This window comes from Lissotriton vulgaris, unplaced genomic scaffold, assembly GCF_964263255.1.
Source record: "Lissotriton vulgaris unplaced genomic scaffold, aLisVul1.2 SCAFFOLD_2182, whole genome shotgun sequence".
Lineage (NCBI taxonomy): Eukaryota > Metazoa > Chordata > Amphibia > Caudata > Salamandridae > Lissotriton > Lissotriton vulgaris.
This window is the reverse complement of record NW_028254909.1, coordinates 26,090-44,327: the sequence shown is the minus strand read 5'-3', so window position 1 is coordinate 44,327 and position 18,238 is coordinate 26,090. Positions and strand designations below refer to the sequence as shown.

At 49.1% G+C, this 18,238-nt stretch overlaps 1 protein-coding gene across 1 annotated transcript in view; it reads right to left on the bottom strand.

Annotated features, from left to right (window-relative positions):
* LOC147659374 (exportin-1-like) overlaps window positions 1-6,542 on the bottom strand; it is a 379,442-nt gene extending 372,900 nt beyond the window's left edge. The window contains exon 1 of the mRNA XM_086951792.1: window positions 6,407-6,542. Within this exon, the coding sequence (XP_086807918.1) occupies window positions 6,407-6,532 (126 nt within the window). The 5' untranslated portion in view covers window positions 6,533-6,542. The remainder of the gene's footprint in view (window positions 1-6,406) is intronic.
* Window positions 6,543-18,238: the final 11,696 nt, after the last annotated feature.

The window sequence follows — 18,238 nt, the reverse complement described above, 5'->3', positions numbered from 1 at the left end:
GTCCAGTTTCATCTAGGCAAGTATTGATCTCAGCCCCTGAATTCAATAAGATTTCTGATATAAAGGTCTCAGGGACCACTTTTCCCCATTTTAGTTTTCTTCCTTGGTCCGTTGGTATAACCTCTCTTGCCTTCCTTTGGGGGGCAGATCTTAAGGACAGTGCTCCCATGGCTGATAGTTCAATAATCACGGGATTATGGTCGCTAAAGGTTGAAACCTCTGTAAAATACCTGAAGACTAATCCTAACATAAAAGAAGTTAAAAAGATATAATCAATGACTGTGCCCGTGTCTCTATCCCTCCCTTTAAATGTGGGGGATCCTACGTTCCACCTCACCACACCCTGATTCATAGAGGTTCCGGTTGGCTAAAAAGTTTTCCAGATCCTCCCCTTGTTTGGTGTGCTGGAAGTGAGAGTGTGATGAAAACTGTGGGCCCTCGTACGTCTTATTCCCACACTTGTTTTCGCACGGGTGAATATTTAGGTGCCCCATTAAAATTACTTCAAAGGAGATTGACCTACTGCTATATAATGATATTAACTCCTCTAACATATCAAAGTTTTTATCGGTGTCTTGAGAGTTATAGAAATTTAAAAATAGTATATTGTCCGAGTCTGATACTGTGAGTTCTACTGCCAGACAATTTTGGCCTCCTGTGTCTAGCTTGTAAGCGATCCCTTTATTTCTAAAGAGAACAGAGTAATCAATCCCCCTCTGGCTCTTCCTGCCCCATTTTTCCTAGAAATGGGAGTACCCATCCAGGGAGAAACTATTTTGATGATCCCAAGTTTCTTGTAAAGCTATTATATAAAATGTTTTTAAATAGCTAATCCAGATGTCATTCACCATTTTCGCTTTTACGCCTGCCGTGTTCCAACTCACTATTCTGCATAGTTGAATTGTTTTTCCTGCAACACTAACAAATGCCTCTTTATTTTTTAGTCAATCGTTTTCTCCTAGGTTAGAAAGTGGAGAAAAGCGATTTGCAAGTGTACAGGGAAATGGGTGTGTTGGTCTGGCGTTGTTGCTTGTAATACAAGGTGGGGTGCTTCCATCTGTTACATGTGGAGTAGTCATATGAGCATGTTGGACGTGGACTGAAACTCTATTCCCGGCTAGGACAGTCGGGACGGGGAGTAACCCTACTTTAACCTGAGGGGGAGGGTAAAAATACCCAAGGGGTAGAGGTCTGATACCGAGGTTTGTTATGTTTGAACCATCCCAGAGTAAACGCTCTGCCACATTCTGGGTTTTAAAATTTATCACCACGCAATCCCCTTCAATTGTCTTTGTTTTGGGGCCTACCCAGCCCACCCTTCTCACCATGTTTATATGAGCAGCTATGTCCATATCGCCGCTACAATAATCCTGGCACCAATTTTTGGTCTTCTCCATTAGATATTTAGAGCCCTCATATACTTTAGTTTTCAGGGGGGAAACCCCTGTTAGCACGACTACTAGGGGGGCTGCTTGTGGGGGAAGATGTAGCCTAGATTTACATGGTAAATCCTTTATATCTTTAACTGTGTTTAGCATGCTTAGTGTATCAGAGCTCATTTTGGTGTCAAGTACACTTTCCCTGCACAAGGCTGCCTCATAAATCCCTCCGGCAGTGATCTGCTAGTCCCTGGTCTAACAGTGGGTATATTACTGTCTGCCGAAGAACCACTTATACCATCTACCATATGTACCTCTGCGGGCGAGGTCATTTGTACGGAATCTCTATTAAGTGCTCGCGCTGTTCTTGTAAAAAGGTCTCTGTCATATTACATTTTTTTAAAAGACCTGCTACACGTGTTTAAAACGTCGATTATGTCCTTTGCAATGCCAGTAAGAATGGGCTCTAGATGTAAATTTTCAAGCCCTTCAATTTTGTTACCGAGTCTGTTGATCAAATCATCTTCCCAGAGTTTGCTCAATGCATCAGTGTGCTTAGTCTTCTTAGTGCATTTTTTAGGTTGTTGTCTTGCCCTCTTGCCCGAGTTCTCTGCTGATGCGTGTTTCGTGTTTTGGGATAGAGTTATGGCCTGTCCTTTCTCGTTTGTGGGTGTGATGGTAGGGACACCAAGTTCTAAATTAGGACATAAATCCACAAGTGCGTCAGGCTGAGTATCAATGTCAGCTGGGTTGATCGAAGATTTGTCCCCCTCGCGGTCTGGGCCAGATATGATGCCTAAAGTGTTTGAAATGGCCAATTCTTTTTCTGCATTAGCGATTTCTTTAGTGATCGCCCCAACAGCAGAGGTCAGATACGAGAGTATTGAGTCGGCCTTTCGTGGCATCTTAGATTTTTTTACTGTTTTGGCTCCCATTACATGTTAGTTTGCGCTTACCCATGTTGGTGGTTCTCAGGGGGGTGGCCTGTCCGGTCCTTTATCGGCCCGCCCTCTGCCCAGGCTCAGCCCGGCGTCGCCCGCGCGCGTCCCGCGACGCGTGAGGAGTGCCTCGATCTTATGCGCCTCCGGTCTCGTGGGACTGACGCTGCAGCCGGCGTCCCCCTGGAGCGCTGCGGTCTGGGAAATGCAGTCCCAGTGCTGTCTGGTTGGCGGTTAGTGGTGCTGGCGTTGGCGCTCTCCCCTCTCTGCGGCCGCGGATGGTGCGACGGCGGGGGAGAGCGATGCAGAGAGCCTCGGTAGTCCTTCGTTGCGGGTGGCGTGTCACTCAGCCCCCGGTAGGTGTGTCTCCCACTCCTCTGCAGGAGCGCCTCGATCTTATGCGCCTCCGGTCGCGTGGGACTGACGCTGCAGCCGGCGTCCCCCTGGAGCGCTGCGGTCTGGGAAATGCAGTCCCAGTGGTGTCTGGTTGGCGGTTAGTGGTGCTGGCGTTGGCGCTCTCCCCTCTCTGCGGCCGCGGATGGTGCTGCGGCGGCGGGGGAGAGCCTCGGTAGTCCTTCGTTGCGGGTGGCGTGTCACTCGGCCCCTGGTAGGTGTGTACTCTTATTAGACAATTTAAGACTTTAAAGGCAGCAACTTACATTCCTTACCATACATGGATTACAGGAAATTCTTTATTACCCATGATGATCTGTATAAGAGACCGCAGACTGATTGTAAGTAGAGACAGTCCTTAGGCCCTGTGCCTGTAACTGTTCCTCGCAGATCTGTTTAAACAAACTGTTCCTGTTTCGCCAAACACCTCTGGCCTCTTTTTTCCATGGTATTTCATGTACAAGCAACAAAACTAATAGCTACAAACAATGACCAGGACACTTCTAAGATTCAAACAAAGGTGGGTTTATAGACTGCACACAGATTGAGGGTTTCAATAATGCAATACCAGGGTAACAGATGTATAGAAACTCAAAAAGATGGAGACTCAAGAGGACAGTCAAAAACGGATCTTCAAAATATTTATCTTAAAGGTTTGCATGTACAATCAACACTCAAGACAACAATGACAAATTAGATCCACACGCCTCGACGAAAAGATTAACTGTCACGTGTCCCCTAATGAATAAAAAAAAAATTGTCATAAGGATGACAAAACACTATTAGAAAACATTTAAATATTCCAACACAAGGACTATTTCCGATTGTCCAAGATATGAAAAAACCCTCTCTAGATCTGAAGGCAATTATGATTTACTAATTATTATAGAACCCTCATGGATGAGATCATGCGCTTTCACCTGAAGGATTATGACATGGCACCTCAGTAATACTACACATACACAAATATTTGTTCTGAGGGCCAACAAAATTAACAACCCCCCACCGTTCTATTTAAAAAAAAAATTAATTGCCGGATCCATCTCCCTACATCAACATCTGATTTGTTCTGCGCCATAGTCACTAATTCAGGCTTCTCGGATTATATAATATCAATATATTAGAACAATCCTTTGCTGTTACAAACGAATTACTCAGAGGCAGCACATTACTAATCCCATGTGAAAAAAGTGACATGGTATGCGCCATATAGTACAGCTCCCCCTTAGTACCATGAAAAAGACACAGAAACCTATAGTGGGAACCGCATTTCCCGACCTCCCTGTGAGAACTGCATAAGCAGTAGGCATTGTAACAATAGGGACTATCAGGAACTACGATTCCCATTTAGTCTCTGGGTTCAGGATCGCAGAGGGAGAGGACGTAGAACGCCTTAACCCCTTCGATGCTGGTGACAAAGCCAGCTCGTCATGGGCGTTACCTGCGCTACGCGGATGACGAGCTGGCTTTGTCACAAAAGCCGCGATTTTCAAATTGCAGCGCACAGCGGGAAAACCCGCTAGCGCGCATGCGGTTAAGGGTGATAAAAGGTCCTATGCCCTGTGGTTTTAAACAGATGACACCGGCTGCGATGCACAGCAACAACAACAAAAAATGATCACTGGTGGCAGCTGTAGGTCTCAAGCAGGATCCTGTACCTTGATGAAGCAAGGCTGGCGGTCCCAAGCCTAATAATGGGATTCCTGCGATTATCTAAAATGAAGCATTGATGCTTCTCCAACTCCCCTTTTGGGCAGTATGATGCGTGCGAATTTATGTATGTGATAAGGATGCTGGCAGTACTTTCCTTTAGTTGTTGCCACAACCAAACATGATAAGGCTGCAGTTTGGTCATTATTCTACAAAGTTCCCAGAGACAGCGAGGTATACCTTACACTAGGTCTAGCGGAAACAATGCTAGAGCGAGTTACAATTAACCTAACATAACATGTGTACTAAGATGCTATTTAATGTATCAATATCATGTAAGCACTTTGACACGCAAAACTTACTAGAAAGTTAGACCAAGAAAGGAGCCTCCTATAATGTTGTAACAGAAAATACGAGGTAGAAACTATACAAAACATAACCTTGGATTAAGACAATCTAATCAGCAATTCAGAATTGTATGCCAGAACAGCAGTAGAGGAAAACTTGGACATTTGACACGAACAGGACCAAACAAGAGATGAATTTTAATCTGTCCCATACAGCTTCTAACTTTGATTGAAGTTTCATGTGACCTATACTCTTTCCTCACACAAGAGAGTGACTACAGGAAAGGTTCCTACCCGGTGTTGCTGTGATATCACGTGTGTACCACAATGGATGCATGCAGCTGTGTTACCGGATGCAATTTTGATAGGCTCAACATCAAAGTATGTGTATAAAGAATGCTTTTTCCAATAACTCTAAAAAAATTAATAGAGCTAATTGAGAACTATTTCTTACTATGTTTTCATCTTCAGGTGAAGACATGGACTGACAGTTAAGATTTATTCCCATCAGCATGCACTCGAGTGGTGCATGAATGACTAATTGGGTACCTTGACGAAGGTTCTAGATCCTCTGATGAGTGATCTGACTGAGGTCGAAACATGTTGGCAATATGTTAATGTAATGCTAAAGACATAGGTTTCAGGTAGCATCCTTACATTTAATTTTTAACCTAGCAGAGTGCATCCTAAAATAAAAGGAAATCATTGACTTGGGTTGTTTTGGAAAAATCTGGATCCCACTTATGACCAGAGCACCAATATTCTGATCTCCCTCCCAAATGAGGTTGAGACCACCATGTTAGTATCATAACAGCTGGATTTTACACTACAGACAATGGCAGACAAGCACAAGGATCATCTTTTTACAGGACCCACAGGAGACCTGCAGTCGCCGGTCCAGATACACTCATGTAAACAAACACTGCACTTCATTCATGCCCCAGACATTATTTAGACGAAAGACCAGAACCTCTAGTGAAGTGATTACACCTTCCACATTGAGCCACATGTAGGCTGTCTCTCTCATTCTCCCACCACCACATGCCCCAGATCTGAAAACACACTAAGTCCACTGATAGCCAGGCTAGAAAGTGTAGTAACCACTATTGTTACAGAGCTATACTTTGACAGTTGCCAGATCAAAAAAAAAAGGCTCCAATGTCAATTAAAAAGGTACATACAGTAAAGGGAGCAACACTGAAGCTGGACTCAACACCGCTTTGAGACTAAGTTGACCGACGCGTGGACCTGAACTCAATCCGCAAGAAAATGCAAGCAATTGGCACAATTTTATATCTTTAGAGGCTAGCACTAAGGAGCAATCAAACATTTGTGATCAAATCTCTACAACAGATGGGAACGGCACTTTCACTGCAGCTCTTAATTTTAAACTCTTGTGTTATTCATTTTGGAGCTACCACCTGCTGTTCTGTAATGGTCACAAATTTGCCAAAGCCGGCCGGCCATAACCATAAACACTGGGAGACTAACATCAGTTTCTTAGAGAGAGGATGGATTGCAGTGTCGAAAAACATTCCTGTTCGACTATATAAAGATACCAAGTAGACATCGCCGTAACAAACACCAGACATCCTGCAAATACTGAAAAACATGTAAATCAAATCTATGCTTTATTTTGGGCACTTTCAACATTTGCAATAAGCTAGCTTCATGTAACAAACGAAAACTGATAACTTACCTGTGCGCCTTCTCCATGGTAAAGGCAATTCACAACATTATCCAAAAGATTGATGTCCAACTTTTGGCTGAAGTCCAGCAGCTGACGCGCTGCATGGTCCGCTAACATGGTCATGATTGCTGGCATAGGTTACTGCAAGACAAATAAGTTAACAGAACTTTAAGTCTACATTTCAATTGAACAAAACAGTTGCATGGATAACTATTTTCACAGAATTGGTTCAATTCAGATAGGCAATTGTGCTTACTCAAGTGTTTTTCTACAACTCAATTTCTCTCATTAAGGGGCACATGCATACGAAGGTTCAATCAAGTCATTAGGAGCACTTCCCATTTTCCACTGGGTTCTACTTTGAAAGACCACACAAGCACAAGTTTGCAGTCTTTTGTTGGACAAAAATTGGAGCCCCTATTGTCCAATCATGTATGTATATAAATGTTACTCTAGATTATATAGGGGCGACAGACAACAGCAGGTTAGTCACCTAAATCTGACAAGAGCCCATCAAATAAAGAGAAGGATTCTGGTAATTTTATTGTAGCAATGGCAATGTACTTAATTAGTCAGTTAGGGAGACATTAAAAATTAGCTTACTAAATAAATAGCTTGTTCTCGCAATAAATACCTATCTACAAGAAGTTAGCAGCTACTTCCTGCTGAGGGTTACCCATTATTTGTACTCTGCTATGAACTATACCAGTATAAAACAGTGGTTTCCAGAGTACATGCTAGTTGCCATTCCTTAGTGCTTAAGTTCTGAATAGCTTTTTGAAAGATTAGAGAAATGCACGGAAAAAAGGTGAATACACTTGTTTGAGAAATGCACGGAAAAAAGGTGAATACACTTGTTTGAAAACTGAACAGACACCAATTAATATGCAAAGCATATGAGAAATGAAAACACAAGATAAGACGTCAAGAATATCAAATTCATACATAGTAAAAAAAAGTGTTGGAGAATGGACAAAAGCACTTAAAACAAGAAATGGTAAAGCCAAATTTATGGGTTTAACATGCTGGTGCAATAGGAAACTTAACTAAAAACCATAGCCACAAAAGTAAACAAGCATTTACAATGCAATGGTCTCGGCATTGTTAAAGGTAGAGCTATTGGCATTGCTCATGACATTTTTAAATCATAAATAAATGGCATTGTCATTTACATTGCCAATAGCTTAATCGTTTGCATATGCGAGACCTATTGCATTAGCACCCACACACAGGGGGCAGTGGCAGGAGAGCAAGCACAAGCAACGAGGGGCAGGAGAGCAAGCACAAGCAACGAGGGGCAGGAGAGCAAGCACAAGCAACGAGGGGCAGGAGAGCAAGCACAAGCAACGAGAGGGCAGGGGCAGGAGAGCAAGCACAAGCAACGAGAGGGCAGGGGCAGGAGAGCAAGCACAAGCAACGAGAGGGCAGGGGCAGGAGAGCAAGCACAAGCAACGAGAGGGCAGGGGCAGGAGAGCAAGCACAAGCAACAAGGGGGCAGGAGAGCAAGCACAAGCAACAAGGGGGCAGGGGAGCAAGCACAGCCTGGGGGCAGGGGAGCAAGCACAGCCTGGGGGCAGGGGAGCAAGCACAGCCTGGGGGCAGGGGAGCAAGCACAGCCTGGGGGCAGGGGAGCAAGCACAGCGAGGGGGCAGGGGAGCAAGCACAGCGAGGGGGCAGGGGAGCAAGCACAGCGAGGGGGCAGGGGAGCAAGCACAGCGAGGGGGCAGGGGAGCAAGCACAGCGAGGGGGCAGGTCAGGAGAGCAAGCACAGTAGAACCATTACTCGGCGCCTCCAATGCCTGGCCAGAGTTTTAAATTCAGGGAAATGTTAAGTACATTAGGAACATTTCCAGACACATTCACATTAAGAATCTTCAGCAAAGCAGGGGCAACTCCTACGTTGAGCTTACTGCTAAAGTTTAGTATTAATTGGTACATAGATAAAACGTATGTCCAGACAGTGCTAAGTGAGAAAATGAAAAAAACAAGTAATACAATCACAGAATGCATAATTTTGCTTTTCTTACACTTCCTCAGCTATTCTTTCATCTCCCTACATCTTCTTGCCTCACATCCATACATCCCCTTTGATCCCCTGTAAATGATTACAACTAGAAGCAGTGACAATCTACAACCAAATGTAGAAATGTACAAGAGCATATTTCTAGGATTAAAGAAGCTTTAGCAAGGTGAACAGGTGTCCCCGTTGGGACTTAAGTGGCTTTACCAATACCTGTTAGCCAAGCTAGAGTGCATCCCTTATGTCCCCCACCACAGACTTCTCTTCAGACCAGCTTTGTCTATCCTGTCACCAAGACTTGTTGTGTGACACCTACACACCTCTCTTGCGTGTTAGTGTCCCAAAGCGCATGCACAAGCTTGGCACATCAGTGTTTAGGAGCAGGCTAGGGAGGCAGTCGCCACTTTTTGTAGGAGTGACTTGTTCGGAGGGTTACTTGGTGTCTCAGTATGCCTGCACCCCCTGCTGAGCTCAGCCTGAAGTTTATCCGAGCTACCATTAAAATAAAGTACTCTGGCTACTTTGAGCGTTGAACCCCATTAAGGGGTATCATGTACTTAAACACATTTATTGTTTTCCTCTACTCTTGTTTTATTTCAGCTTTACAACGCAAAAACAACCAGCTCGCAGACCGGGCCAGTGTTGAAGCGCCCTATGTTTAATAATACTTTGGGAAACTTCATCCTTTTCAGGCTGGCCCTGCTGTTTGCATCTAAAGGTTCTCTGGACTAGTGCCGGAAGACTGATCGCTAGATTACAGATAATGTCAACTATGCCCTTTAACCTTTCTGCCCACACTTCACATTGTCTTTCTTTAAGGGTTCAACCTTCATGCTGCCAATGCCGCGTCCTCCATCACTCTAGCCCCTTAGGCCGTGTTCCAGATAGGCCCTGCTGCATGCTGGCCAATCCCACTGCCAGCTGCATTTGTGCACTTTTTCCTTTCCGTCCTGCCAAGCCCCCAACACATTTTGGCTGGCCTCTTGGCCTTCCTTTTTCTCGATCCCGCAGGCCCTCCCTGGACCTTCGCGGCACGTTTTCCCCCACTGCGGCACATCCGTGAATCTTCTGGCACCAGGGCCCTCGGCAGGTTAATTCTCCGGCCCCTTGTGGAACCGGCGCGGGCTAGGCCTTTGTCATATAATGAAGAGCTTAGTCATGGCCAGCAGTGTAGACAGCTGCGTCTCCAGCCCCGCCAGGTTATTAGTCATTATTCCTTCCGACTCTTCTGTACGTGGAAATTTACACCGAGAGACAATCAGCAAGGAGTCTGCAAAAAGTACATGGAACTAGAAAACAGGTTCTCCGAAGTAACGCTATAACATATCGGACTGTTCTTACTGCTTGCTTGTGACTGAACTCCCGCCCTGATCACCAACTCTAGCGCCGTGTCAAACTTCTTATTTCCTTTGTCTTTCTGTATCACCTGCCCCGTTTCTCCAATGCTCTGCTCTCTTTTCTCACTCATCCTGCTCTTAGTTCAATCACTTTTCTGTTTCCCTCACTCCACGTTGTTCTGTAGTACCCACTCCCCTCTTCTGCCTCCAAACATAACTCATCCTAACTCCTTACTCCGTCCCCCCCCCACCCCCTCTCTTCGCCACAACCTTTCACTCATCAGAAAACAAGCAGACTTTCCTCCAGTCACTACTACACGATCAGCACATCTGGCCTCCGCCCGGGGAGGGGAAGTTCATTCAGTCCAAGGCTCAAATCACTGAAGGGAAATCCGGTCTCCTTCCGGAGAAAACTCACAGAGCCGCATCTGAACACCATTTATCCACCATTCGCTGAATATACAACAAGAATAAAACGGCAAAAAGAAAACGGCGGCCGCAACAATTTTCGGATTCGGGGTGGGAGCAGCGAACAGCGGGAGGGGGAGGGAACAAGGACAGCGGGAGCATGCGACCTACCTCATCTTCAACAAACAGCAAAATGGCGGCCGGCGCTTCTGAAAATTTTCGGATTCGGGGGCGTGGTTTTGCTCTCCTGAGTGACAGACTACGTCACTGTCTAAAGAACAGCAAAACTTACGCCCCCAAATCCGAAAAAGACGGAGCCTATTCGGAGGGACGGCTCTCTCCTCCAATAGCTGGCCTCCGTTTAGGAAGCCACGGATAAAGCAGCCCTCTTACTGACAATAAATCTCGGACTTCCGGATATTACCGAAACCTAAAAAAGACATGGCTCTACCTAAACCTGATTTTCCCCCGCTTGCAATAAATTGGCTGTCGTTAGTCTTTGTTTTACATTTCTTTATTAGGTGTTCCTCCAAATTAGCAGACAATTTACAATATACAATAATCAACAATCACTTCCGCCACAGCCAAGGTGGAGCACAGTTTTGTAATAATGCAAGTAGGAAATTAGACCACCAGTCTTATCAGTGGAGTAGTCCTCCCTTTCACTTTTTATCGTTCGCCCTATTCATTATTTTGAACATTATGCAAACTTAACTGCACCTTAACTCCCCCCCCCCCGCCCCCAACCGGGTCTGGGTACCTCGAGGTCCATATATCCTATCGCCTATACTGGGTCCCTATGTGTCTGTCCCCTAGAACCTGTGGCCGCCCCCCCCCGCAGGAGGCGGTGGCTCTGGACTTGCTTGTGTGGATTGTGCGGTGTGTGTTGCTATCTCCTGCATCATTAATCCCCACGCCAGCCGTCCACTTTTCCACTGGTGGCCCCTGTGGGGTTAGCCAATGGATCGAGATACACCTTTTGGCGATCACGAGGCCCAGAACCAGGAACAGTCTGCTCATCATGCGCTTAGGATCTTGCGGAATCAGGTTTAAGAGGCAAGCGCGCAGGTCCAAGTCATGCACCCAGCCCGTTATCCTGGTCAGGTCCTCTAGGACCAAGCGCCAATATGTTTGGATCGATGGACACGACCACACCATGGGCGGGAAATCCGCCGGAGTAGTACGACATCTGGGGCAGTGTGGTCCCTGGAGAAATCAATGGCCTGAAGCCGTTTGGGTGAGAGATAGGTCATATGTATTATATTGACTTTGTTTAAAGCGATTGCATACGGACACCTTCCGGACTCCTTCATGTATCTTTTCCCAGTCTCGAGTCGTAATCTCTTGTGGACACACCCGCTGCCAAGAACCCTCTATTTTATCCTCTCGTAACACCCTATAGAGGTGAGTAACACATTTTCAACCCCCAGGCATGGCGAGCATAGTGACCAGGGTGTGAGTGCGCTCTGGGGCATCCAGGAATGAGGGCCACAGGAGCCGCGCCGTTATCTCAGCTTACCGCAGAAACTGCCCTAATCCCAGCTCAAAATTACTCACCGCCTCCTGATAAGTAATGAATTTATTATCCGGGCAAAGGTCAGATATCAGGCAGCCCCCGTCTTTCCATTTATCCGTGGACATCACCTTGTCTATGTGAGCAAAGGGTGTCATGAGCCACAAGTCTGCCTCCGGGCAAACGGCCGACCCTGAATCAGGCGATGTGTCACCTGATTACACAGTGCCGCTACGAGTCTCACCAATGGAAGCCTCTGATCCCGCTGTCCCACCGTTCGTCAGAGGAGCGCTCCTAGCTGTCGATCCCCATAAGTACCCTCTAGTAGTGACCTCTCCCAGGAGTGGTCCGTTTCCAGCCAGGCTATGGCGTGTTGCAATTGCGCTGCAAAGTAATAAAGTTTTAAATCTAGGACCTCTAGACCCCCTTTCCCCCACCTGGGCTTCATGATCTTAAGACAGACCCAGCATCTCTTCCCGTTCCACAATAGTAGGACCAGGAGTGCATCCAGCTCATTGAATACTCTGTGCGGGAGTTCAAAATAGGACCCCTGCATTGTATAGAGGCATGGAGGCAGGACCACCATCTTTATCAAGGGGATCTTCCCCATTAAGGAGAGATTAAGCGTGTTCCAAAAGGCAATACTACCCAGCAGCCCATTGATAATCCTTTGCATATTGTGTTGATAAAATACGGCCTCAGTCCTGCCGATCCATATTCCCAAATATCGGAGAATGTCCGCCGCCCAAGGGAGCTCTATCACCGGACGCTGGACGACCTCCCAATAACTCTCCAAACCAATCGCGTAGAGATGAGACTTCATCTTGTTGACGGAAAGCCCAGAGGCCGCAGCAAACGTGTTAGTGCAGCGATCATTATTGGTAAGGACTGAGTCGGCCGAGTCAGGTAGATGAGCGCATCATCAGCATACAGGGAACGACCTGCTCCGAACCCCCAATCCGTATGCCCTGTCCCTCCAGTACCCCGCGGAGGTAGCAGGCCAAGGGCTCAATACCAAGGGCAAACAGCAAGAGGGAGAGCTGGCACCCCTTCCGCGTCCCCCTTGCTATGGGGGGACCAAGCAAAAAAAAAAAAAAGAAAGAAAAACCACCGAAAAAAACTCTTCGAATTAATCAAAACCCAATCTAAGGACGGACCTCAACGTACACAAGACCTTACTCATCCACAACCCACATGTGAAGAATTCTCTACCTTTTTCAATTTTAAGACTGATAACATCAAGAAAGATCTCCTCAATGATCTAATCTCTCACTCTTGTCCTCACTCACATCCCCTCTACCCAAAAATGCGGCACTACATACACCCTCAAAGTAGGTTTTAAAAAACGACGCAGCTTGGTCATCCTTCAACACCTACTCTGAAGATGCTATTGGCAAGTTTCTCAATACTCTGAAGCCTGTTAATCACCTCACTGACCCTCTACCCGCAAATGCGGTTAAAGATCTTTCCCCATTGCTGCTCCCCCTCTGGACAAAAATCATCAACAGCTCTCTTAAAAGGTTGCATCCCTGACTCCCTTAGGGTGGGGCAGGTCTCCCCCATTCTTAAGAAACCTACAGCTGACCCTACGGACCTAAACAACTATCGTACTATCTCCAATATTCCCACGCTGGCCAAACTCCTGGAAAAATGTGTTTAACACCAATTAACAAAATATTGATCGCTTCAACCTTCTCAACATAAACCAATCCGGCTTCCGAGCAGACCACAGCACGGAATCAGCCATGACACACATCATTGATGATGCCCTTCAAATACTGGATCAAAACAGCTCATGCCTTCTTATCCTTCTAGACCTCTCATCAGCCTTCGATACAGTTAAACACAAGAACTTGATAGATTTGTTGAACCATAGAATGGGCCTATCTGGATCGGTGCTTAACTGGTTTACCTCCTTTTTACAAAACCGGACCCAAAAATTCAAGGTCAACAACACCTTCTCTAAACCCGTTCCAGCCACGCTGGGAGTCCCACAAGGATCCTCCCTATCACCAACACTTTTTAACTTATTCATGGAACCACTCACCGATCTGCTGCAAGCGTCCAACATTCAATTCCACATGTACGCAGATGATACCCAACTCTACCTTAAGATCAACACTCTTGAAGACATTAACATGCTTAATACTACCCTTAAGTCCACCCAAAAGTGGCTGGCTGAGAATCACCTCAAATTGAATGCCTCAAAAATAGAATTCCACTCTTTTTCCTCTCCTTCCTCTTCCTACTTCTCTCTTACGCTATCCTCTTACTACTCTCTCCCAGCGCTTGCGGAGGGGTGGCATGGTGGGCCCGGCGGGGGTTGGCGCGCCGGAGGCTAGCTGAGGCTACCGCTGTCCTCCCTGCGGGGGGGTCTGCTGCGCTGGGTCCTGCGCGACTTCATTCCCCCTTAGTGCTATGACAGCGAACATCCCTACGCCCCTGAAGGTCCTCTCCCTTAACGTCTAAGGGCTCAACTCCCCTAACAAGCGGAAGCAAGTATGACGCTACCTCTTACATCACTCCCCTGACATTATCTTCCTCCAGGAGACACACCTTCTCAGGGGGGACACCAAACGCATGGCACACCCTAGATACCCCACACAATACTGGGCATCCTCTGACACCAAGACAGCGGGGGTGGCAATCCTTTGCAGGGCTGGCATTAGGCGGGGATCCGTGAAACCCTTCAAGAGTGCTGACGGGCGATTCCTCCGAGCCACGGTACAGATGGGCAGTACACAGTTCACTCTAGGATGTGTGTATGCGCCCAACCAGTCGCAGGACAAATACCTCCAGGCGCTTATTCGGGATCAGCTCCCACCGGGCGACACCAATGTGATCCTGGGCGGAGACTTCAATCTTGTTTGGGACCCCGAGTTAGATCGTGCGGGAGCCCCCTTCAGTGGTGCGGGAGCGATGTCCTCTACCCTTAGAGCGCAACTTACTGACCTGGGGCTCGTAGATGTGTGGCGTTACCACAACCCGGGGACCCGAGACTACTCCTTCTACTCGCACTCCCATCGGACATACTCCCGGATCGACTACCTCTTCACTTCCCTTGAACTGGCCCGAGACTCCTTAGCTGCCGCTATGTCCGACATTTCCCTGTCGGATCACGCTCACATGGAGCTTTTACTTCAGGATCCCCTGGCCCGCGCCCCTCGTGAACGCAGGTGGGTGCTTCCGCCGAGGGTCCTTCGGGACCCGGACGACGTCGCCAGCATCCGTGACGCCATAGACTCGTATTTCGCCGTTAACGACACCCCTGACGTACCCTTCCACACGGTCTGGGATGCCTTCAAGGCCACCATTCGGGGCCACATCACCTCCCTGGCGGCTGAGATCAAACTGGCGGAGGCCCAAGACCGGGACTCTCCTTCGAGGGCGTCAAAGAGGACTCTCGCTACTCTCAGGGGGCAACTCCGCACTCTGCGAACTAACAAGGCGGAGCACTCCCTGCTAGCGCTTAAACAGCGGTATTACGAGGGTGGGGACAAGGTTGGTCGCCTGCTGGCCGGCAGGCTGCGGGCACGTGCCGCTAGGGCCCACATCGCCACTGTCAAGCGGCAGGATGGCACCAGTGCCACCTCTGAAAAGGCCAAGCAGGCTGCATTCGTCGATTATTACACCTCTCTATATGCTGAGGAGCCCACCTCTGCGGAGGCATGGGAGGGCGTCCTCGCGGATTTCGAGGGGTCCCCGCTGTCCCCGGCGTGTGCTGCCGCGTTGGAGGGTCCGCTGCTGGAGGAGGAAGTAACGGAGGCTGTCAAGGACCTCCCCGTGGGAAAAACCCCGGGGCCGGACGGCCTGCCGTTGGCCTTCTATCGCCTGTTCCTGACCCAGCTCCGCCCGCATCTGCTGCGGCTCCTTCTCCGATGCCACTGGCCCGTCCCCCGATATGGGTCTGGCGGAAATCGCCCTGATCCCCAAGCCAGGGAAGGCTCCCGACCTCTGTGCCTCATATCGCCCCATCACCCTCCTTAACACCGATCTCAAGATCTACACTAAGATCCTGGCCAAACGGCTGGACCCGCTCATGCCGGGATTGGTGAACCCGGACCAGGTGGGCTTTATACGGGATCGCCAGGGGGCTGACAATGTTCGCAGGCTGGCACACCTAGTGGGAAAAGTGCACCACTGGAAAATCCCGGCCTGCCTCCTCTCACTGGACGCGGAAAAGGCCTTCGACCGGGTCGATTAAACCTTCCTTCGGGCGGTTCTTAAGAAACTTGGTCTTGGTCCTAACATGATATCCAGGTGCATGGCCCCTTACCACGGGCCGCAGGCCAGAATTCGGGTCAACGGCCAACTGACATCGCCGCTTTCCATCCACAGGGGCACGCGGCAGGGGTGCCCGCTCTCGCCGCTCTTGTTCGCCTTAGCAGTTGAGCCGCTGGCAGAGCTGATTAGGCGCGCTCCTGACATTCACGGTATCCCCCACGGGGGACGCTCCAACAAGGTGGCGCTGTTCGCGGACGATCTGATTCTTACTCTTACGAACCCTCGGGTCTCCCTTCCAGCGGTGCACGAAGCCCTCACACTGTTTGAGCAGGCGTCCGGCCTTAAAATTAACCACACCAAATCTTGGGCTCTCAACCTTACCATCCCCGAAGAGGAGGTCACCTTCCTGAAGGGGGTCACGCCCTACCGCTGGGCGGACGATCACATTAAATACCTGGGTCTGGACATTACACCCCACCTTGACTCGTGGTCCTCCAGAAACTGGGCCTCTTGCCGCAAGGAAGTCCTGGCGGACCTGCGGAAATGGAAACCCTTGATGATATCCTGGCTGGGGCGGCTCAATGCGGTCAAGATGTCGGTCCTCCCCCGCATCCTCTATGTCTTCCAGTGCCTCCCCACTCCGATCCCGATCCACTGCATCAGGAACCTCCAGCGCGACCTCACGTCCTTTATATGGGGGGGTAAACGACCCCGGTTCTCGCAGAAAGTCCTCATGGAACCGAGAGACAGGGGTGGCCTCGCCTGCCCGAATCTCCTCCATTACTACTGGGCGGCACACCTACGGTTCGTGATCGAGTGGGGTGCGCGCGAGAGCGACAAACACTGGTTCCATATGGACCGAGTGGTCACGGGGCGCACCATATGGGACCTGCCTTGGTTACCGCGGGAAGCGCATATATGGCAGTCCCCACAAGGACGGTGCTTGAGGTATGGGACCGAGTGGCAGTGTAAGGGATTAACCACGTTCCCCTCTCCGCATACCCCCATTGCGGGCAACCCACACTTTCCCCCGGCTGCCCGGACCCGAGCTTTTGAGAGCTGGACACAAGGGGACTGCAGGGTTGCAGGAGATCTCTTTCTCGGTGGGTCACCTAAGTCATGGCCGGACTGCAGAGAAGAATTTGGCCTCCCTTTAACCGCTAGCTTACGATACGCACAGCTGCGCCACTGGATCTCGGGAGACGACATGTACCAGGCTGCTTCCAGGGCATATACTCCTTTTGAGAAGCTGGCACGTTCCCTAGGGGGACTGAAACGACTTATCTCCCAAATCTACGACATCTTGCAGCACCCCTCCACTCCGCCCGCACATCCCTACCAGAGGCAGTGGCAGGCGGCGACTGGCACTGAAATCACACCTTCTCAGTGGACTAGGCTCTGGAATGACATCCCCAAAACCTACCGCAGCATCCCGCAGAGGGAAAACGCGTATAAGATGCTAACGCAATGGTACTATACCCCCCTGCGACTCAGCAAAATGTTCCCCACTTCCTCGCCACTGTGTTGGAGATGTGGTACGGAGACTGGCGACTTCATACACATCTGGTGGTCGTGCCCTGCCCTGGCTGTCTTTTGGAAGGAGGTCCTCAGTCACATTAAGAAGGTGTTGGGTTTTCCCCACCCTGAAGAGGTTTGCACACTCCTGCTGGGCATTCGACCCCCCACACTTAGAGCCCTCACGCGCAACGACTGGATCCTCACCCTTCACATGTTAGGAGCTGCCAAGCAACTCATTGCTTTGTATTGGAAGCGGGCTGAGGCACCGCCGATAGCTTCCTGGTTCGTGCGCCTGTTAGGTCCTGACCATGGAGCTGCTCACGGCACGGATACAATTGAGGGGGGTACGCTTCAAGGCGGTGTGGGAACCTCTTGTGCGTCACCTGTGCTCCATCAGCTATGCCCGCCAAATGCCTCCCAGGCTCCGCGCTCTGCAATTGTTCGAAGACGCCCTCCTCCCTGCGGATCCAAGCAGATTAAGCTCTTAATCGCTTCCCCCTGTGCTGCTTTGCGTTTTGACCCCCCTATAGGCGCCTGCAGACACACCTCCCTAGCCCCTCTCCACCTCGCCCTTGCTCCTCCTCTTCCGACTTTCTTCTTTCCTACTTGCCACTCTGGCTTCCGCCCCTTTTGGGGCAGTTTGGTCCCTGTTGGACCTTTGAAAATGTGACACCACTACTCTCTTTCCCATGCGCGCCTCCCCCGTACAGCGGCACATTGTCAGCATATAGCCTCCTCTTGCTATATTTTTCCCCTAAGCCACGCGGCCGGCCCCCTCCGGGGGTTGTGGGCAGTACGCTGTGTTAAAGATTCCACCTCCC